The sequence below is a fragment of the Schistocerca gregaria genome, chromosome 3 (genome assembly GCF_023897955.1).
Source record: "Schistocerca gregaria isolate iqSchGreg1 chromosome 3, iqSchGreg1.2, whole genome shotgun sequence".
Taxonomy (NCBI): domain Eukaryota; kingdom Metazoa; phylum Arthropoda; class Insecta; order Orthoptera; family Acrididae; genus Schistocerca; species Schistocerca gregaria.
Window position 1 is genome coordinate 676,182,868 of NC_064922.1, and position 22,770 is coordinate 676,205,637.

General features: G+C 42.2%; 1 protein-coding gene across 1 annotated transcript in view; it reads left to right on the plus strand.

Annotated features, from left to right (window-relative positions):
• The first annotated feature begins 8,478 nt into the window (after positions 1-8,478).
• The window catches only part of LOC126354254 (alkaline phosphatase-like), a 184,985-nt gene continuing 170,693 nt past the window's right edge, over positions 8,479-22,770 (plus strand). Inside the window, exon 1 of the mRNA XM_050003771.1 lies at positions 8,479-8,724. Within this exon, the coding sequence (XP_049859728.1) occupies positions 8,640-8,724 (85 nt within the window). The 5' untranslated portion in view covers positions 8,479-8,639. The remainder of the gene's footprint in view (positions 8,725-22,770) is intronic.

Genomic DNA, 22,770 nt, shown 5'->3' on the forward strand with positions numbered 1-22,770 from the left:
CATTCACTGAAATAGTCTTCTAATGATCAATAGCATTAAGATTTACTTCTTTCTCACTCTACTAATCAGTGTTTAGAAGACAATAAGCACTTTGTTTTGCGTTTCATGTGTACCGATAGTAGACTCCACAAAACAGTTACGGGATGGCTTGTTGGAAGCACATAATTACTGTGAAAGCTAGACGAGATGTTCCAGTGCCCCATGTTCAGGCGGACATTAACTCATTTCGGGAGAAATGCGAGACAGTTTCTTAACGACGCTATGAGTGTTTTCTCACTTATTGAGTTCCTCGCCTTTCACATATGATCTGTAAAACAATCTTACAAACTTATAGCAAAAAGCTAATTGTCTCGAACAGAAGCACAATATTGACTTCCTTATTTACTTCTTGGAACTACTTAATTCCTCGTAAATTATACTCGTTCTTCCGAGTATCCTGTGGCTTTCAGGAAGTAATACTGGTGCAACGTGAACCTTCCTGCTCATACACTATGCAGCGGATAACAAGGAACAAAGCTTAGTTTCCTCAACCAGTTCCTTACTGACGAGAATGCATCTATGCGCTCTTCGGTCGAACTTCTCCGTGTAACAAAATGCAGTCAGATTTGAATCGCTAATAACTGCGTGGCTAATGATGCGTAAATAATGGTTGAGCACATAACATCTGTACGTGTTTGTCGGGCAATACGGGTTTCGGCCGAGACTTGTCGTACCGTTGTACGCGCATGAGGGTATTTTTACGAATTACCTTTGCGTAAACTCATAAATTTGTGTAACGACGAAAGGCGATTTATTGTGAAGAGTTTGAGGAAGACCAGAAGGACCCCAAGTGAGACAATAAAAATATTCCCCAGAATTCAAAGTTAAAATCGGTAAGAAAATAAAAATGGGAAAGAATGAAAGATGTCATCTTGTATGACTCATAACTAGCTCTCACTTATATAAAACAGAAGTCTGAGGAAAGCCCATGCCAAAAGGAATTTAGCAAGCGTAAATAGTCGGGCATACAGTGGTCGTTCACAATCCTGATTTGTGCTTTAAATCTTCTGTTACACTACTTCGTGTAAACATTGCATTAACGAGACTAATAAATAAATGGCGTTAGAATACGAAACCCTAGTTATAATTGAACCCGACGTTTTCACAGGGCATCTTCGGAAATTTGTTATGACAAAGTTGGTATCAGCGTCAGGACAACGCACTGCATCACATCTCCAGTTCTTTTTGGATCCTTTTTATACTGACAAAGTAATTCTGTACGTCACATAAACAGTGGTTTAACTGATGTAATTTGGCGACGTTCACCTGTTCCCTGCTTCAGCAATGACACCAAAGGCAACAGGCTTTCTCATCAGGCGCATATGGTACAACCCGAACCTACATGTCGATGATACACTAAGTGATAAAAAGCATCCGGACTCCTCGCTGAAAATGACTTACAAGCTCGTGGCGCCCTCCATCGGTAATTCTGGAATTCAATATGCTGTTGGCCCACCCTTAGCCTTGATTACAATCTCCACTTTTGCAGGCATACGTTCAATAAGATCCTGGAAGGTTTCTTGGGGAGTGGCAGCCCATTCTTCACGGACTGCTGAACTGAGAAGAAGTATCGATGTCGATCGTTGAGGCCTGGCACCAAATCGGGGTTCCAAAACGTCCCAATGGCGTTCTATAGGATTCAGGTCAGAACATTGAGCAGACCAGTCCATTACAGAGATGTTATTGTCGTGTAACCACTCCGCCACATGCCGTGCGTTATGAACAGGTGCTCGATTGTGTTGAAGGATGCAGTCGGCATTCCCGAATTGTTCTTCAACAGTGGGAAGCAAGAAGGTAATCAAACATCAATGTAGGCCTGCGCTGTGATACTGCGACGCAAAACAACCAGGGGTGCAAGCCCCTCCATCAAAAACATCAAGCGAGGCGCCGTTTGGCATTTATAGGAGTGATGTGCGGCTTATGACCCGCCGCTTGACCATCATATCCTAGTTTTCTCTCCTCCCGCCTAACTGACGTAGCACTTGCAGTGGATACTGATGCAGTTTGGAATTCCTGTGTGATGGTCTGGATAGATGACTTCCTATTACACATTATGATTCTTTTCAACGGTCGGCGGAATTTGTCAGTCAACAGACGAGATCGGCCTGTACGATTTTGTGCTGTACGTGTCCCTTCACGATTCCACTTTACTATCCCATCGGTAACAGTGGACCTAGGGATGTTTAGGAGTGTAGAAATCTCGTGTTTAGACGTATGACGTAAGTGACAACCAGTCATCTGATCACGTTCGAAGTCCGTGAGTTCAATGGAGCTCCCCATTCTGCTCTCTCACGCTGTCTAATGACTTCTGAGGTCGCTGATATGGAGTACCTGGAAGCAGGTGGCAGCACGATGCACCTGATGTGAAGAACGTGTTTTTTTATTGGGGGGGGGGGGGGGGTGGACAGATACCACCGAGACGGCATCAACTCTCTGGACTCTATAACTAGTTGAAGAATAGCAATGACTTTCGTGGAGTGATCTGAATTTACTTTTACAGTGTATTGTTGTCAAACTGTAATAACCGCGCGAGAATGGCAAACGTGACGTTGAAGCATTAGATGGCTGATGCGTCTACTTTGCATAACTAAATGAGTGCCGAGTAGATAGTATATAATGCTAAATAATCTTCTGCCCGATAATATAAGAAGTAGATCAGAATACTTATAAAAGCTTAAAAGACGTACTAGACTATTTTGACCCTCAGTGAATATAGACGGCAGATCAGGTGGTAATTAAACTCTGTTCTTTGTTTCAATAAAAGTCGCAGTAAGTTAAAAGGTCGCATACTGACATGTATACGTCACGAACACCTCACTTTCGTCTTCAGACTCTGTCGGAGCAGTACACGAGTGGGGTAATCATCATCTCGAGAAACAAGATGATAATGTGAAGACTGAAGGTACATTTTGTGGGTTACCTGTTCGCCTAACATTATACATTTGTACAGTATGGGATACTTTGAAGAAATAAATGACTTTTTGTAACATTTTAGGCAGCATAGGTACTAGTATGTATCACACTAAAGAAGGTCTTCAACTAGTATCTCTTTAAGTTCGTGAATATACAGCAATTTTAGAAATTTTAAAGTGCATAGATTGTAGCATATAGTGACACCTTGCCTTAGAATACCGTTTTTTTCTTTCGCTTCCAATGAAATACTTAGCTACATTTGCATACAGTTATGTGTTGATCTCGTTGTTCGTGTGTGTGTGTGTGTGTGTGTGTGTGTGTGTGTGTGTGTGTGTGTGTGTGCGTGAAGGCTTTAGGGACAAGAGCAATTAGAAATGCAGAGAAGATGAAAAGTATTTACACGTATGATTACCTATTGAACATTTTAGCATAAAGCGTATGGTTTAATGGAAATAGATTCTATTTATAACCGGCTATGTTTCAGGATGACACAGATTTTGTTACTCATGAGGATAGAGTAGTAGATGCAAAAACGTCTCGTGATGGCCTTTGTATGCACATTAAGAGAAACAGTGTTAGCCTTGTTTTAATGGTAAGCAGCGGAGCAAAGAAACAGCGAATGAGAAATGCCAATGTTTAACCTCGTAAAGGAAAAATGAAAGATAATATGTCCTGCACACTTGAATTACCCATGGAACATTACGTTATTACGAAACTATCGTAAGTTTTACTACTCAATATTTTACTCAAAGGAAGGAATAATTTATGATATATACACCAGTTTATTAGAAATATAAAGTCTCCAGTCGTGAATCACATACAAAATAAATACGAAGCGTCGTATTTTACACCACAAACTGACAAAATTCTATTATCAGGAACTGCAAACTAGTACCAACTGCTACCCTAAACCTAACGAGGATTCAATAACCTAGGGTTAAGGAAACGTAATTTTACAGTTATTACAGTCGGAGAGACTGAAACCAAAGTTACATCCCTCTGGAAATGAAAATAATTTCTCTGTCCTTCGTCTTTTCGAAAGACTGTCACTCAGAGGACATCTGGAAAGAATTTCTTTTTTCCATCAGAAGTACGAAAGGATTCTCAGGAAAAGTGTAGTGTAGTTTTGAAAGAAGAACTCGTGTGCCTCTTCGAACTTCGACGTGAGCACCTCTTCACCAGGGACGTAAAGTGTACTGAAACACTTAGTGCAACATGCCACCCATTGTCTTTCGTCAACGGGCGGCCGTCCTGTTTCTCCGTCTACCCCTCCAGTCGTCACTACAGATAACTGGACGGAGCCCGGCGCCTCCTGCCCACTCGACAGTTAACCGCATCCGCCCACAGTTACGCTTCTGTCAAACGAAAGATGCCGTCCACTTCTTCCTGCGGCTGACTTCCGATTTGATCGTCGACTGCGACAATAGCACAGACAGACAGGAGGAGTGCAACTCATCGGGAACTCCGGTCTGTTCGTCAGTTAAGCTGTCGGCACACGAGACGAGTTGACCAACGTTGACATGACGCTGTACAAGTTTTGTCACGTCGCTTCCTGCTATTTCACACTGAGGAGAGGTTGCGTCACGTGAAACAAAAAATTAATTGAGCAATATTTCGGAAACATGTCACAGACAATAGAACCAATAGCAAGCAAGAACTCTGCCTACGTTATCATTTTCAGTAGATGCCCATGTACGGTGTGTCTGTAATTCCACTTTACACATTATGCATATATTTCATTCCTAAGTAGCAGTACATTTGATGTCTCGAGAGTGAACAGTTACAGGTACGATTTGTTTTAATATAATGACGGGAAACGCCGTACTTGTGCTTGAATAATTTTCACATTTAGTTATTATCGCTTTATAACTCTCGTGTTATGAGAGTAGGCATTTTAAGGAAATTCATGAATACGTGTCGTTCTTGTTGATTTGATATAATTATTGTAAATTAATAAAATTTCGGAGACTAAAGCTTTTGGAAGGCTGTAATGTAACAACATGACTAGACGCAGTGTTTCAGCAAAGCTTAGTTGTGGTTGATGCTTCATATGGTGCATCTGAGGGTGGAGCGGTAGCGGGTTCACGTCCTGATGTGTATTATTATTATTATTATTATTATTATTATTATTATTTTCACCTTAACAGCCGGCATCGGTAGCCGAGCGGTTCTAGACGCTTCAGTCTGGAACCGCGCGGCTGCTTTGGTCGCAGGTTCGAATCCTGCATCGGGCATGGATGTGTGTGCTGTCCTTAGGTTTAAGTAGTTATAAACTAGGTGACTGATGACCTCCGATGTTAAGTCCCATAGTGTCTAGAGCCATTTCTACACCTTAATATTTTCCAAAAGGTTGTGTGACTTCTCCTTTGAAATTAAAAGGAATAATTTGTGTTATACTGGATGTTATGTAAATCTACATCTACATTCGCAAGCCACCGTACGGCTCATGGCAGAGGGTACCCTGCACCCATTACTAAACATTTTCTTTCGTGTTCCACTCACAACTAGAGTGAGGGGAAAACGACCATTTAAATGCTTCCGAACGAGTCTAATATCTCTGTTATCTTATCTTCGCGAGCCTCATGCGCCACGTATATTGGCGGCAGTAGAATCGTCCAGCAGTCACCTTCAAATAGCGGTGCTTAATATTTTCTCAGTAGCGTTCCCCGAAAAAAAGTCGCCTTCCCTTCAAGGATTTCCTTTTGGGTTCCCTAGACGTTTCCTTAAAACTTGTGTGCTGTACGAATCAAGCGGTAACATATGTAGTAGCCTGTGTCTAAGTTACTTCGATGTCTTCCTTTAATTCGACGTGGTGCGTATTCCAAACACTCGAGCAGTGCTCAAGAACAAAAATAGTTCAAATGCCTCCGAGCACTATGGGACTTAACATCTAAGGTCATCAGTCCCCTAGAACTTAGAACTACTTAAACCTAACTAACCTAAGGACATCACACATATTAATCCCCGAGGCAGGATTCAAACCTGCGACCGTAGTAGTCGCGCGGTTCCAGACTGAAGCGCCTAGAACCATTCGGCCACCCCCGCCGGCTTACATTTAGAGTTATCTGCCATTCATCACACCAACTACAAATCTTGTATCCTCCTACACTCACTCAACTTCAACGCTTCATCGTACACCATAGCATCTTGAGCAAACAACCGCAGATTGCTGCCCAACCTGTAAATTTCAGTTCACTTCCCGTAAGTGGTGAGTTTCATCGATTTGGTGAAGTTTTATAAGTTGATGTCCTTACTGAGTGGACATGTATCTTTTTTTTGTGTCTTATAACACTTTCACGGATACTGAAGTATCTTTTTTCGTACATCCATAATTGAAACGGACGACCTGGGACGTCAGACAGTATAATATACTGTATGTTAAAAAATGGATAAGTTCCTCCAGCTGTATTACGGTGTTGGTTTTATTGGCAACTAGTTTCCATGTTGTTACAACATCAACTTCAGGCCCTAAATACAACATACCATTCATAAACAACCAATGAAATAACAGTGATTCATGAGTTACTATGCAAAACAATTCTATTATAGCCATAGTACATAATGGATAATTTTAATGGAACTAATTATACTTTTGGTCATTTCCGTTAAAACGCCATCACTCTGGACATTAGCCATTTATGTGGTATCACTAAACACAAATGAAGCTGTATATGCACAATAGTTTTATTATAGGTTAATATGTGGTATTAAAAATGGGAGTATATAAAGGCTTAAGCGACAAGCCGTTATTCTAATGGATAATTAAAGAGGCGTGGAACACTCTAATTTTTTAAAAAATAATGAACTATAAAAAGGAGAACATACGCATCGCCAAAGAGACATATATCAGGGAAAGTTCATTCTTTACTAGTAGTGAATGGTGGGCAAGGTAGACTGGAATTACGTTTGCAAAATTCTGGAATGTCGTCATACTAAATTAACAGTGGCGTAATTTACTTAGACAACTTCGTTCCTAACACCACGAAAGAAATGGTTAGGGACTGAAAGAATGGTGTGAACCCGAGTTGATACACGGAGGTCAATAGTGTGAAATACATGCTAATCAATTTAAGAAACTATTGATTCCAATAAAAGTATAAGTTAACACGTTGCTGAAATAATTTCTGTGTCGGTGTCTCATGGAAGGCTATGACCAGGGTCTAAAATAATCTATTCTAGTATGCTTACATGGTCAAAAGTACGATCTAAATAGAAGCAATCTAGATAATGTCGGTTGAAATAAACGGTCATAAATGTTACCTATTTGTTGTTCCTCTGATAAATACACACAAACACACCCACTCAGCAAAGTACACGATGTGTAACGCTTGTATTAAGTATGTGATCTTGTCGGGCGTCAGTTCGAGTTAATCACGATCAATGATACGCTTAACCTCTATTTACTATAGGCAAATAGTCTACTGGATCAATCATTACTACAACATGGGGTCCCATTCATTAACATATATTTTAACATACTTAAGTTTTTAATTATGTATACCACAGACAGAACAACATACGGTCAAGAAAAGAAATGTGATTTTTAATTCTACGCCCGTCCAGTTTCGTGACGAAGTTGTTTGGTTTGTGAGCGAATAATGTGCACCACTGCCGCCGCAGAGCGCTGAGGAGGCAATATCACGTTAACCAGCTAGTGCCGTGTGCCGACGGTGCTGCGTCGAAGCCCAGAAGAAAGACAGGTCGTGAGGAGCAGGTCCCAGCATGTGACACAGCAGGTCATACGAGTGCCAGCAGCCGTCTCCGACGTGGAGCGAGTAACTATATGGGACAATTTTAATAGCTCTTGGCTGTGTGTTTAAATGCGTGCAAGTTCTCGATAGCACAAGACAGAATTAAGAGTTTTGGTCGATATGTTTCCTATTAAAGATTGATTTTCTGTGTTCCTGTGTCCCTGCATTGAGTCAAGCATCAGCAAAGTGTGGTAGCAAACTAGTGTGTGGTCAGGAATTTTTTTTCTTTTATTGTGATTTCATTCCCCTGTCCCATATGGGCAGTGGAGGGCTGTCAGCGGCACAATCCGCCGCTCTTCAGCCGAGTGACACTACAACTTAAAATCAGAATAAAATGTTACATACATACGGCGAGAAAGGGGAACTTAAAGCAGAATAATGGAAGAAAATGGAGGTAAAAAGTAGACTAACATGGAGACGCTCATGAAGGACATTTAAACGTCACCTGAAAGACAAAAAACAGTTGGCGAGTCTTCAAAACTCAGAGAAGACACTGAATGGACATGTACACGTAGAAAGTCGGTGTGGTCACGAATTCGTTCCAGGGCCTTTTATCTCCTTGACCCCGCGAGGTGTCTTGTGACGCTCGATATCCCGTCTGCCTACACGTCTACGTCAGCTGTCTCGTCCCGTAGTCCGGCGGCTATACCCACTTTAGTTGACCAGGTCTACCTTGGGCGGCTAGGCATTGATCCACTGGGAAGTGAAGCACGATTTGGGGAAACGGACCGAGACCTCGCAATCGAGGAAAATCCGCGGGGCCGCCTCTGACATGTAGTTTCGCGGTAACGCGCTCGCGTGCGGGCGCGCCAGTGTCCTCTGGCAAATAGTGACAAGTGTTCCGGCGTGGCGGCAGTGGAGGGGCAGCTGGGCCGGTGTACCGGCTGGCTCTCGCTATATAGCGACGGCCGGCCGCGGCTCCACCAGTCGTCCGACATGCCCGCTCTGCGCTACATACTTCTACCGGTGGCTCTGCTGCCGCTGCTCGCCCGATGCGGGCCAGCACACGTGCGAGACTCCGGTACGTACACCACCTGCCTAGAGGGTTGCCTGCCGCGAACCCGCTCCTGGCTTCAGGTTTGAGTTCTCTGAACACTAGTTCTCTAGAGCTTCATAATCTCACAGCGTGCCTCTCAACAAGCCAGAGAAATATACAGGAAACTCTTGTCACGGGCAATATGATTTGTAAGGGGGAGTGAATACATAATATTCTGAATAACAATATATGTCTGGAAATGTACCGTTTCCGTAGTACGACGGTTTAGATGTATCGCATTCACGTCGGCTGAGGGAAAGAGGAAAAACCTCGGAGTTGCCTGTCCTGGTGTGCAACAGGGCAAACAGGATGACGTAAGCTACTTCTTGTGGAGTAGTATACAAAAATTGTAACTTAAAGTGTGTAAATGACATTAGCTGAAAGCACGTGAAAGAAATCATTCATTTCACTAGAACTATTACTTATAATATGAAGTACTCTCCTTGGGTAGAGGAGCTTGAACCATATTATGGACGTTCGTTAGGCTATGTAACAAAACTGTTATTTGATAAGAAATCGCCATATCTCTCTCTCTCTCTCTCTCTCTCTCTCTCTAATAAAACATGCTTCAGATGAAACCCTTTCATAGCTGAAAGAGCCTCCCATCATAGCTAACTTGTTTTATCAGAGCAAATAATGGTAACATTAGTAATGTGACAGATGTTCGTGATATTAAAATTGATGACATGATGGAGAATCGAATTTCCCATGTACCTCACGGCAGCTCATCAGTTGCTTTATCCCCTCCAGTCTAGCTTTCGATTTTCATTCGATCCAAGAACCGTTGCTCTGAAAGATCACATTTGTCACAAAGCCTCAGAATAAATACTTCATCATACGTCAACAGGAAACCCCGTAAGTTTGCTCATGAGCGAACGTTTCATATCTGATTACGATAATACATAACACACGACTGTTCAAAATGTTCAAATGGGTGTGAAATCTTATCGAACTTAACTGCTAAGGTCATCAGTCCCTAGGCTTACACACTAGTTAACCTAAGTTATCCTAGGACTAACACACACACCCAGCCCGAGGGAGGACTCGAACCTCCGCCGGGATCAGCCGCACAGTTCATGACTGCAGCGCCTGAGACCGCTCGGCTAATCCCGAATGGCCACATGCCTGTTGACAGATGGAAAAGACGCCATTAGTCGTGTTTGACTTTACTGCAGCGAGTCCTGGCAACTGCACATAGTAAAGAGACACTAAGTCGGCTGGTGAGAGTACACCAGAACATGCTTCGGAAGTACCATGTCTGTGACCACGTTTGTAGTGGCCACATCTAGCGGTTGTTGTAATGCATCCGTACTTACACTATGCTGTGTTCGTTTGTTTTGGAATAACGTAAACACGTGACGTTCAAGTGCTAATGTAAACAAATCTCCTTAAGTGATAAATCTGATGTTTCGTTATGTCTCTTTTCGAATATTACCTAATAACTCTACTACATCACGCCTAATTCCGCAAGCAGAAGTGGATGAGTTAAACATCTTAAACTAAACCCTGGTGGAACGGAAACGGTAAGCTTTGTGGACATAGGTTCCTGCTCAAAATATTATGTACCGACTCCCCCTCTAAAATTCCTAAAAGTTTTTAACGCTAATTACCGAACGTGCTTGTTACGTTCGAAATTATGGCGATCTGAATGTTATAGCTAGAGGTCTTCGCGGACACTGAAATTTGGCTAAACTTTAAATGCGGCCGTCCAAACCCTACGTCACAGTATAGAGCAGATTTTTGCAGTGACTTTGTGTCATGTTGTACACAGCCGTTGGAAACCTGTTAACTAGATGCTTAACTGTGGGTATAAAATGTGAATTAGTCGCAATTTATGAATAGTGTTTCCATTACATTTTGATTTTGACTCAAACGGTTCCTATATATTTTGCATCGATGTACTTTAGGAGCATGCAAAACACTCTGCTCATTTCAAGTTTCTGATTTTCCACGGTTCTCAATTTTTTTTCCTCTTCTCTTTGGTTTCTATGAGTCTTAGTTCTCTGACCTCGTATTCCATTTGCGTACCTTGTCCTCGTACAAGTGTCCGTATCCAGTCATTATTGGATCGATTTGTGCTTGTTTTATGTCAAGTCTGACTTGTATGGTCCATGCTGCTGTTCACTTGACCGCTTTTGTATACGCCACAATTCTGTTACTGAGCGTTGTTGTTAGCGTGCCGATGTAGTTTCCCAATTATAGTTTCTTTCTGATATCTGCTGCTAGGTTTGACATCTTCTGTTTGCTTGTCCTAGATAATGTTTATTACTTTTGTCAGCTTAGAATCGAAAATGTTTCTCGTTATTTTGCATTATTCCATGTCCCTATTCGTATGGGGTTTTCGTGTCTCGAAAGCACTTAATATTTCGGGCTTGTATACTGTGTTATAGAATGGATGGACATGACATCGTATTACATATGTGATGTCTTCCTGTAGACTCTAGTCATTTTCTGTAGTCGAGTTTTCTGCGAAAACTTCTGTCCTCCAGTAGCTTCGAGGAATCTAATGCAGATATTCAAATGCCCAAATCTATTTTTTGCCGTACTATGGTGTTTGTCCTTGCTTGCCCCGTGAATGCGTTTGTTTCTTTGTTTGTAGATTTCGTTTAAGACAAGATACTTAATTTCGGTGGCGAAATAATACGAATAACTCGAGTTGTATTGAAGGCCCTACCTTCACTATCTGTTCTTGCTACGTAAAGGTGTTTCTTTTATTGATATATACACTATTTTTCCTCTACATATGCTGAAATATTCTTAATTATGGGGATGCTAGGTTATGGCGAAGGAATGGTTTGCAGCGCAACCTGAGGTCTATGTTAGGGTGAACGATGAATGTTTGGCTGTGAGTTGGTGATGCCAACTACTGTGAAAACTTAATTTTGTTTGTGATTATTGGCTGACCAGTAGCATAGCCGCAAGTCTATTAGCTTGTGAGCTGATGGTTTCACTTTTTATTACTTTGTTCAGTTGTCTCCAGAGTCCTGTATCATATATAAGAGGATTCCGTAATGACTTTGAAGTATGAAGCAAAAATCTAAATTTCTCAACTTGACATAGGGGAATGTGGCCGAGAAACGACCGAGTTGAAAGTTACAAGCAAAAATCCTTTTGACACCTCTGAAAGTGAAATATATGTACCGACACTGTTGTTGCCAAGATTGTAGGATAGACCACTTTCAGCTTTGGTGGTGTGGACCACAAGAAGATAAAGTATCTAGTTAGCGTGGGTTTAAAAATGCACACCTAAGAGCTATGAGAAGTGGAAGGAACGAAGGAAAGAAGGAAGGAAGGAAGGAGATGAAGAGGTAGAAAATGCCACAATGCGACAAAAATAACTGTATCTGTCTCTTCAAACGAAGTGTTTTTTCTCCAAAAAATTTGTCATTGCTCTCTATAACGTAGTATATTAAGGTAGTTGTTGCGTTAAATACTAAATGTATCAGCCGCAATCGAAGCGGAAATATCGTTCCGTCATTGGTTACACAGATCGGCTGTCATTTCCCACGATCTCTCGCGACAGGCGATAGCAACGCACAGATGGAAGTTAGAACGCGGAGTGCCTTTCGTAACTTTTTACCAGCCGGAGCGTTGCTTTTCGGGATCGTTGTTCTGGCAGCTGCTCGGAATTCTTAACCTTACGCGTCCATGTTGGCGAAATCTCACAGTTTACTTATTAAATCACCAAATAAAACTGTTTATAACGTTCTAAGCGATTGGTACCTAATATTTAAAGCGTTATTTCTTGGACATCATGGTACTTGCTAGAGTACCAGCGCTATTTCAGTCTACTGGCGTAGTTTTATCCATGCAGATTTATTTTGTTGTAGAGAGTAAAGGCTGTTACTACATTTCTTCCAAGTAACAGCGGCCTCATTTTCTCGCGATATAGCACTTCGATCTATGCTGGTATTGAACAGATCTTCCTTACTCTCTGTACTGAAATGTTTCACTGCTTACGTCCTCAACTTGCAGTGCTGTGGAAGCAACGTGGCATGCTGATTTAAATATCCTATATTCGCCTTCAACACCGAAATTTTCTTTCCAGTTTGTTAAACGTCGAGAACTCAATGTATTTCTATTCAAAATCCTGACAGGAATCTGTAATGGTAATATTGGTTGTTAAACATCACAAGTGGCGTCTTTTCCATCTGTCAACAGTCGTGTGTTATGTATAATCGTAATCAGATACGAAAATTTCCCTGATGAGCAAACTTAAGGGGTTTCCTGTTGACGTATTATGAAGTATTTTTTCTGGGGATTTGCGACAAATGTGATCTTTCGGTGCAACGGTTCTTGGATCGAATTAAAATCGAAAGCTAGGCTGGCGGGGACAGAGCAACTGACGAGTTGCCTCGAGGGTTACGGGAATTCGATTCTCCATCATGTCATCAATTTTCGTATCACCAACTTCAATTTTAGAGTTATTCCCAAACTGTAAGGTCTTAGTTTTCAACGGTCTGTCCCATTACTAGTGTTACCGTTTTTCGCCCTGACAAAACAATTTAGATATGATGGGTTGTTCTTTCAGCTGTGAAAGAGTTTCATTTGAAGCAGGGTTTACTAGAGAGAGCTTGCGATTTCTTATCAAGTAACAGATATGGCAACCAAATGCCATCATTTGTTACATATTCTAACGAACGTTCATAATATGGTTGAAGCTCCTCTATACAAGGAGAGTACTTCATATTATAAGTAATAGTTCTAGTGAAATGAATAATTTCTTTCACGTGTTTTCAAGTAATGTCATTTGCACACACTAAGTTACAAATTTTGTACTTGTAAAATGCTTTTCAGTACAATTTAATGAAAAATGCGATGGTGTTAGGAAAGTATGAAGACCACGAAGCAACAGAAAGTTTGACTGAGCTAAGCATGGAACAGATGGCTACCACTTTGCTGTGAGGAGGTTACCAACATGCATCTCAACTCCCTGGCCGTATGCTTCCTCACGTTGCTCGTCCCAAACGGAACCGACCTTAAAAATTACTGTCTCGTGTCACTTTGGATTATATACATACAACTATATATCTGTTCTTAATGTGACTAAAATTTTCTTAAGCAGTAAAGTAACATGCCAGGGCGGCAGTAGTCATGTTCAAAATTGTACTAAAGCCTGTTACTGGAGTCATTTCCCTCAGTCAGCATTAAGACAGCAACATGATAAAATACTACGCGGAGCACGGCTTCGTGTGATATTTCACGACACTATGCCTGCGCCCTACAAAGTGTTAAAAGATTGCAGAGATTCACTTGTTCGCCAGACGTGCTGTAAAGCACTGCGATTCCTCATTTTTATGGGCTATTCATTCAAAGAATCGTTATGGGCTCTCTGTTGCTAACATATATACAGATAAAGTATGTAACAGACAATCCGCTCTTAGAATATTTCTAGAAGTTACCCTTTAGTAAAGCCATCCGATCAAAATTAATTAGTCTGACTAAGCCAATGTATCTGCGTGGTGCTAAAACTGCCAGTCTCGCAAGAAAAGTAAAACATGTGAGGTCCTCCAGTCGAATACTAAAAACCTGCGGTTAAATGTCTGTTAGGCGAGAGATCACACATATTTAAAGGTTGTGGATTCAGATAAATATCAAGGGATTCTTAGGAGTGTTCAAATGAAAAGGTACGAAACGTTGCAATAAACAAAACGGTTCAAATCTGCATACATCACTTTGGGATAAAATAGTGGGTCTTCTTGGAAAGCGTATGTAGTGACGCCGCCTCCCCCTTAGAAATTCTAAGCTGTGCCCTCAGTAGGCAAGGTGATGCTCAAGGTCTTTTTTGACGTCCGAGGTCCGATAGTCATCGAGGATCTACCAATAGTGATCCGTACTTTCAGACACTCCGCAGTCTACGCAAGTTCATATAGAGAAAATGGCCTGGGCTACTCACGTAGGGAGTCATTTTTCTCCACGATAATGCACTTCCACACATCTCGGAGGTCAGACAAAACGTAATGACCAAGGTCAAGTGGGAGCAGCTTGATCATCCGATCTACAGCCCAGACATGTCGCCCTGCGACTTCCGTGTGTTTGGTCTGCTCCTAAAACATCTCAAGGAAAGAGCTTCAGCTCATACGACGAATTGAAGGACACACTGGAGTAGACTGGACTTGAGTGTACTGGACTTCACCTGGTTGGTCCTGGTTCCAGGCTCATGTCACAACCACAGGAATTCTATGAACAGTGGGATAGCTATGCTCATGCCTCTGGTGATTAATTTTGGGTAAAGACCCCAGTTACACCCACTGCGTTGTTTCGTACTGTTTGAACATTTCCCATATAGCAATTTAAGTTCGTCTAACCGCATAGAAAATATGGTGAGTAAGGTGAACCAAAGAATGCGTTCTATAGGCAGAACGATTATCAGGTACAACAAATCTAGTAACGGGTATTAGTGCGCTATAGGATCCTTACCAGGTGGGATTGACGGAAGACATCGAAAAAGTTCGAAGGACAGTCGCTTTTTTACTCGCGGAAAATAGGGTAGAAAGTAGCTAGGACACGAGTGAAGGACGTTGTGTGAACCTTATGCCAAACACTGGACTGTGAAACGTAGTGTCAGCATGTAGACATATATGTAAATGAATTTAAGTACGGCGTAATATAGATAATGCTAAAGACGTGATGTGCCATAAACTAAGGTATCATATACGTCCCTACTTAATCGTACTACAAGTCGAAGCCGCTGGAGTCAACTTGTACCACATCTGAGAACAGTCGGAGAAAAATATAGTAGCTGATCATAAGCCGTGTAGTCCATCACGACTCTCTGCAGAATAGAGCCGGTTAGTGGAGCACAGTTTATTTCGTTATCTGCCGTCCCGTCATATCCCGTCGCAAATTACGCCTTTACTGCTCAGTTATAGTAGCGAAGTTTCGTAATGAGGTATGGGTGGAGGACGGCTACACGTGAATGTCAAGGTCTCTGTTTGGATCCCTACTTGATAGGAACAGCATCGGGGGGACGAATCACACTGGTTAAAGCAGTGTGATCGCATTCGGCAGGAGTGTTATTCATATCCCGGTAAAACCAACAGGATTACGTTTTCCATGGTCTCCCTACATCACTTCGGACGAATTCAGGGAAAGTTCCTTTGCAGATGCCATGGCTCATTTCATGTCATATACTTTCCAAATTCGTGCTTGCTCTACTTGCCTAAACCGAGAGGTTAATACCGGTACATCGTATTTACTACATCGTCATCTTGAACGTCACATGTAAGGAGATGGAGTAAGATATGCACTTGTGCTTTCACCTTCGAAAAGTTCAAGAACCCTGCGAGGTAGCTGTTGCAACGATACCGGCAGAGCCTACAATTAACCGTTACGATTTTACACTGAGTGGGTTTTAAATGTAGCAACGCTTCACTCTTAAGTTTGACAGTTCTACTGATTTAATGGAGGTCAGTACACACTGAAATGCCCCCCCCCCCCCCCAGGCCACACCCGTAGCTCGCGTATGAATGGGAAACCGGAGTTCTACAATAGATTTGCTACGCATAGGGTTACACGATAATATCTCACTACATTTATTCGACTCTAACAAGAGGCATACTGTGAAAGAAACATTTTTCTAGAAAAAATAGCTGAGTTGCAGTCTGATAAGATGTGATCGGGTTAATCAGTAGAAAAATTTCCAAGCTAAAGCATATATATACTTCATATACGATGAAAAGCAAACTGCATTGACAATAATACGCCCAGTCGCCCGTAGCGTCGATAATTGCTGGGCACTATACCAGCAAATGCGTCGAATTTTCATTGCCAGCTGTTTCAAAGCGAAGAACTATTTCCTTTGCCATTTATTTTAGATGTAAGACCATACCTTTTCAATAGGCTGAGCGTCACTGGACTGTGAGGGCAAATCCAGTACCTGCACACCTTTCTCTTTTTTCCAGTCGCTGCAGAGCGTGCTGCGGGGCTACGGATCGTTGTCCTCCTGTAGTATTCAGTTTTCATTTTTGTCGGTGAACCGAAGTTTGGCAGTCGGCATCAAACATCTTTGATCAATTTGTAACATGTTCTGCGGATTTAAATTCTCAGTTAACTCGTGCAGATCACGCTTAAGAATTGAAAGTAAACTAATGTCAACGGACTGTGCGTGAAGGGCAAAGGTTCCCTCTGGTAAGTTGTGAAAGAACTAGGGCGATATCTTTTACCATCTGTGCGCAGTGCGGACGATGTTCTTAGTTAAGGCAGTATTACGAATTCATTGCTCGATCTTAGGAAGACTTTCATGGACATTATCTGAAACGCTCACATTATACTGTTCGTCTTGTCAACTACAGGAGAAGTTCATTTGCAGGAGACACGATGTCGTGTTACTACAGCCATCATACCTCTCAGTCGTCTAACGATACAGGGTTTACTCCTCCTCCTCCTCCTCCTCCTCCTCCTCAGAGCAGGATACTACTATTAAGCCCCTTCGTAATTCGTCTAGTCGAAAAGCTAATCGAAACAACCACACAGTCACAGGAAATGCTGGCGAGGGTGCTTGTGTTTCGCGACATTGTCATATTTCGCCACAAGAACTGATTCATTTTTGCCAACATTTCGTGTTAATTTTATTTAGTGTGTTCTGGGCACATTTTCTGGGACGAAAACTTTGTGTTTTTCTGCTGGGAAGCTGTCCTCTTGGTACGTTCTCTAGGTCCTCTTTGTCGGCAACAGGAGATCCTGATCCTATTACGCTGGCAGAAGATAGCCTGGGGGCTGGGCAGTTTCCGTGGAAGTAACGCTGCTGCCTGCTTCTTGCCGGTGTCGGCTGAGCCCGTGTCCCACATCGCCCTGAGCGAAAGGCACCATGCCGTATCTGCAGTCCAAGAGGATAACACGACATTTTACCTATTCTGTCGGGACTTCAATAGAATGAGACACTGAGACGCCGCCCCACAAGCGTGGGAAGGTCCACTGTACTCGCTCCAAAATTTGGTGAACCCAATTGAAATGAGTCTCCCGGCCACTGCTTGGTGCGAAGAAGTCATCCGATCACTGGAATACTATTAAATCCCAGGGCCAACGTCTTATTTGTTACAGTTCGTTTTCTACTCCTAGAGTGGGAAGTTTCTGCAGCATTCCTCGTTATTTTCATCAATTAAGCGGTATTCTCATCTGTAACATTAGCAACAGCATTGGGTTGTCTTCTCAATGTAGAGTTTTTTTTTTTTTTCGAAAATACAGAGTTGCGAAGCGAGATACATGTTTTGTGGTCACTCGATCGCCGCCTGCTGTGGGTGTCATTCACGTCCTGGCGGCCATTTGGTGTTGATTGGTGCACAGTTGCCCGGTTTTGAGAGAAAGTAGCGGCAGCGCGATCCATATTCTGAGCAGCTCATTAGTTGCCTATTTTGGTACGCAACATGTGTTCCTTAAATTGGTAATGATTTGTGGCATCTTGTTGTCACATTAGCTTTCATTTTGCGAGTGTCCATATGTGGAAATTTTGCTGTACTTTCTCCATACATTCATCCAAACTTCTGGTACCTCCTCACAGTGTTAGCATCATTTTGTAATTCCATCTGTTTAATCCTATAGTGATTTTTGTGAGTCATTAGACCAAACATATATGTTAATCTCAGTCTTCGCTTAGATTCCCAGATCCTTTACTATCTGCTACAACTTTCCCACAGTCAGGTGACCTAATTATAATAACTGTAATCTGGTGTACAGCTAAGCTTTTTGACCTCAGTGCGATGGTGTGCACAGTGGCCATAATCAGCGGCCAGCTTCATAGAGGACCCAGAGGAAGGAATGATCATTGTACCCGCCCGTCTTGTTTTGTCAAAAGTTTTATTTAAAAGGAGCAATGCACTTACATTCTTCGACGTAGATCCAAAACTGCTACTCAACTTACAGTTCGTATCGATATATTCGTTAAGATGCCACCGTATTAGCATTACTGCATCTCTGTGATAAACAATTCTTTCAAATGAAAAAATTCGGTTGCTATTTGCTATCTGGATACCCCACATACATGTTTTTGACAAAAATTTATCGTTTGTCAGTTAGCTGGTTATGTACTTTAAAGGGCTCCTCAGATTGTGTTTTCATTTTATTTTATGAAGACCCGTGGAGCTGTGACAGGAATATTCTGGTATGGGTTAACCTCGCACAGTCGACCTCTTATTTAACTCCGCGAAGAACAAAAGGGCAAAGAACAGAAAGTGTAGAGACCTGTTGTTGCGATTGTTGATTTGAAAGAGTAAAGGTGAAATAAGCATTTATTTCCTCTGAAGGCTAGTTTGTGTTAACTCTGCCTATTATGACAATATTCCACTTGCGAATCGAACATAAGTTTTTTGTCCCACAGATGAAATTATTTTCTTTTTATATTACAGGGGCGTGTATCTTCGAGTGAGTACACCAGACACACAGGAAACTCAATCGCCACGTGCAGGGCGATATAAGATTTTCGTAGATTCCCCACTCCTTCTGTCTACATAACTAGTTTTGCAATGGGCTCGGTCAAAAGTGCCTTGTTTCTCACACCACATACCTCGTATATTTTCGTTATCGTAAAACGATATCCTGGTTATACCCATTCATAAAACAAAAACATTATCACTCGCCCCCTGCATTACTTCTGTGCGCCTGAAGCACAATTCCTCTGCTGTCTTCTCAAATTTCAAAACCATGCTACGTTTAAGGCAAATTTGAAGCAATTATAGTAGTAATACAGTCACCTGTGTTAAAACTTAGTAGTACAGACATTTCTCTCGTCTGAGGGTGAAGGGAATATTCGTTATTTTTGTCCCTGTTCTCTTCAATTCCTCTTTTCTAGTACTAAATTCTCTAGGCATTTCTTAGTGTGTTTCACATTTTGATCACCTTCTTCCGTCACTCCCGGTCTCATTTTTCCATAACTTCAAGTGCTGCGAGAGTCTACGGCGTAAATCCGCTTACATCAATAGCCGTCAATATTACTGATTTAACAAATTATTTTACTAAGCGCGAGGATCATTGTTAAATATAAGATTTATTGTAACACAGGTTACAATCTACTGGTAAAATACAACTCGTATTCGAAATAGGGGTTCGTGCATCATATTCGTTAGAAAGAGCTTTCACAGGGGACGTCAGTATCTCAGCAAATTTTTTTAGTTATCTTGGTAATCGCAGCATTTTTCCACTTAGGGACTGTACCTCATCGTCTAACCTTTATCCACCGAATCCTTGTTCGGGGTGCAAGAAGAGGCGGTAGTCACTCGGTCTGAGGACAGATGATCAAAGATGGCAGATGCTCGAAGTTCCTCCACGGAAATGCTTAATCTTATCTTCTGTATAGGACAGTAAGCATTTTCGGCACCCACAATTTGCATTATCCGAGTTTTCCTGTGACAATACACCCAGCACTCATCACGAATCATCGAACAGTCCACCGTTTTTTTGGTACAATCTTTATTTCATCAGTCTATACTGTAGATATGCCACACCGCTCTTCATCACGCAGATTTGTAAGGTCACATTTAGAATCTCTACACTATTAAACTTCCACACTCATCACAGCGTGCACGTAAAACACAGGTACCGATGAATTAGTGTCGGATTTACTTTCGCCCAAAAAGCGAACTAAAGGACATACGCCGCAACTGGAACAACTATTTGAAGCCATTGTTATCTGCGTGCTCCCACAGTCAAACGTTTAAGGAATCAAATGATATCTATGGGTTCTTAAACAATCAGTAGACGGCACTGCATTCTAAGCTGCCAAATTTTAAAGATAACGTCCCATAATTTTCTAAAACGCTTCGTATTTGAGAATGTTATGCACCATACAAACATATCCACAAGTAAGTGATTTGAGAGAAAACGGAATATAGCTGTTGGAGTTCGGAACCCTGGCAGGATTGGTTACCTCACCATGTGAGTCAATAAGATACAACGATCCCAGTTTTTATGCTCTGAAAAGCTACCCATTTATATAAAATGTTACCCATATCTGAAAAAACACGACCTAACTTTGCTTTTTAATTTCGTAGTGGCAAGAGTACTTGCAAAGCGCAATGAAATAATTAAAAGCGGGCTTAATTAGAGATGGAAAAATCTGAAGCTAAAATTCTTACAATAGACCTCATGCAGTAGCTAACAATGCACTGCAGATAAAATTCATACTACGCATATATGTTAGATGTCTGTATCCTACCATACCAAATTAAAAAAAACCCTCAACTGTTGTGACAGGAGAAATCATCTCTGTCTCTATCTTCGGTGGCTCGCTTTCCGAAGTTAAGCATTCTTATAAACTTGACTGTGTAACTGAAAATCTATTAAATAGAAATTTCAACTCTCATTAGGGCTGTAGATTCCATCACCACTTTAAATGCGAGTCTAGTGAGTGCAGTAAATTCGAGAACATAGTTCGTGAATGAACACATACGGAGGTATAGAACACTAGAAGATTGTCTAGAACAGAGACTAGGAAGAATCAAAATGAGCTCTTAAAAATCCCAAATAATACTCACACGTAATAGTACGTTGAATACTCGAGAACAAGGTATCGTATTTCATATAAAAATCCAATTCATCTGGCCATATACGTTTACGTTATCATGCGGAAGATAATAGCCAAAAGAAAATCACCACGAATTACCATTACTGCCCGAAATATTACCTGATGTATAGGGGAGCAACGAGGTAGGTTACTTGAAAACTTGAATGGCTGGAATAAAGTTGTATATTGATCAGCTGTGTTCTGCAAAGTTCAGAGTGCTAGCAAAGACCTTACACGAGTCTCAAAAGTAATTGACTAAAACAAAACAAAACCTACATAATTTCGATAACCACTTAAAATTCAGTCACGTAAACCCAGCCAAGGTTTGCCAGCCTGCAACCATTTCACCATAGTCCAGAACGAAGTCCGTTGAATATGACTAGTTCAGTTTCACAAGACATAGCGTATACGATGTGGAATTGGCACATGGACGTCACGGATGCATGTGGAAAGGAGAACTGAATGCCAGCTATTGGGTCCCGAGAAGCACTTCTGCTGCCAAGCCTATTAATGGTGGCAGGAGATGGGAAGACATAATTTAGTTTCCACTCGGAGATGTATTACCCCAGTACATAGATAAGTGACCACAAATCTCTGCAGACAGTGTTACCGACACAGGCACGAAAAGGCGGCGCAAAGGTGTCCAACAGCAGACGCATTTCAGGTTGAAATATCGTCTGCTGCGAATCTCTTGCCTGAAGAGAAACTTTCATTCCTGGTGGTTACGCCGTCGTGGAGTGCCACTATTTTCGCGATTCGGCAAACAAAGCCTGTTCATCGGTGTGGCTGCATGCTCTGACCGTTGTCTTACTACAGTGCACCATACGTACGAGAATTGTTCTGTGTGTAATCGTATTTTACGCGTTCCTGTGTGGTACTTGCTGAGACGGAGATTTGGCGCCACCTCAGTATTCCCCTAAGGATCGTGGAAGAATGCCTAAAATGCACTCGGGCTGGACAACGTACCAGACAGAAGGTTGTTCAACCGCCGCGAGAGTTCGCTCTTGCTCTGGCTCAACTCGGCTTCTCGATGAGCATAAGGCGTTCCTGAACAGCAGCTATTGCCACTAAACTGCTCTTAGAGCTATTGCTGTCTCCATATTTAATAACTGCCCCAGTTGCGGCAATACGCCTGCTCCAGTTCAGAATGATGTGGTTTCCTGCGTCAGCCGTCTTCTCGCGAATGCTGGAACGGAGCAGTTGGTCAGCTGGAGGCCACCTGTGAGGCGGGGCGGGCCCGGCCCCTGACCAGCGCCCCTCTCCTCTGCAGGAGCGCGCGGAGGTCAGGGCCGCGCGGAGTCCGCCGGCTACTGGCCAGCTGCTTGCCGGACGCCTTCCAGGTCGAGAGCGGGCTGCGTGGGAATTCCCCGCAGTCCACACATCGCGACGGTCACTGCGCCGAGGTGCCGAGTGCCGCAGCGCAAAGTGGCCATCGCGACACTCAAAACGTCGACCTTGGCTACCCTCGAAGATTACGTAACAGCTTCAACAACTTCACAACCTTCCATTGTTATTTTTTTTTTAACTTGTGAGTT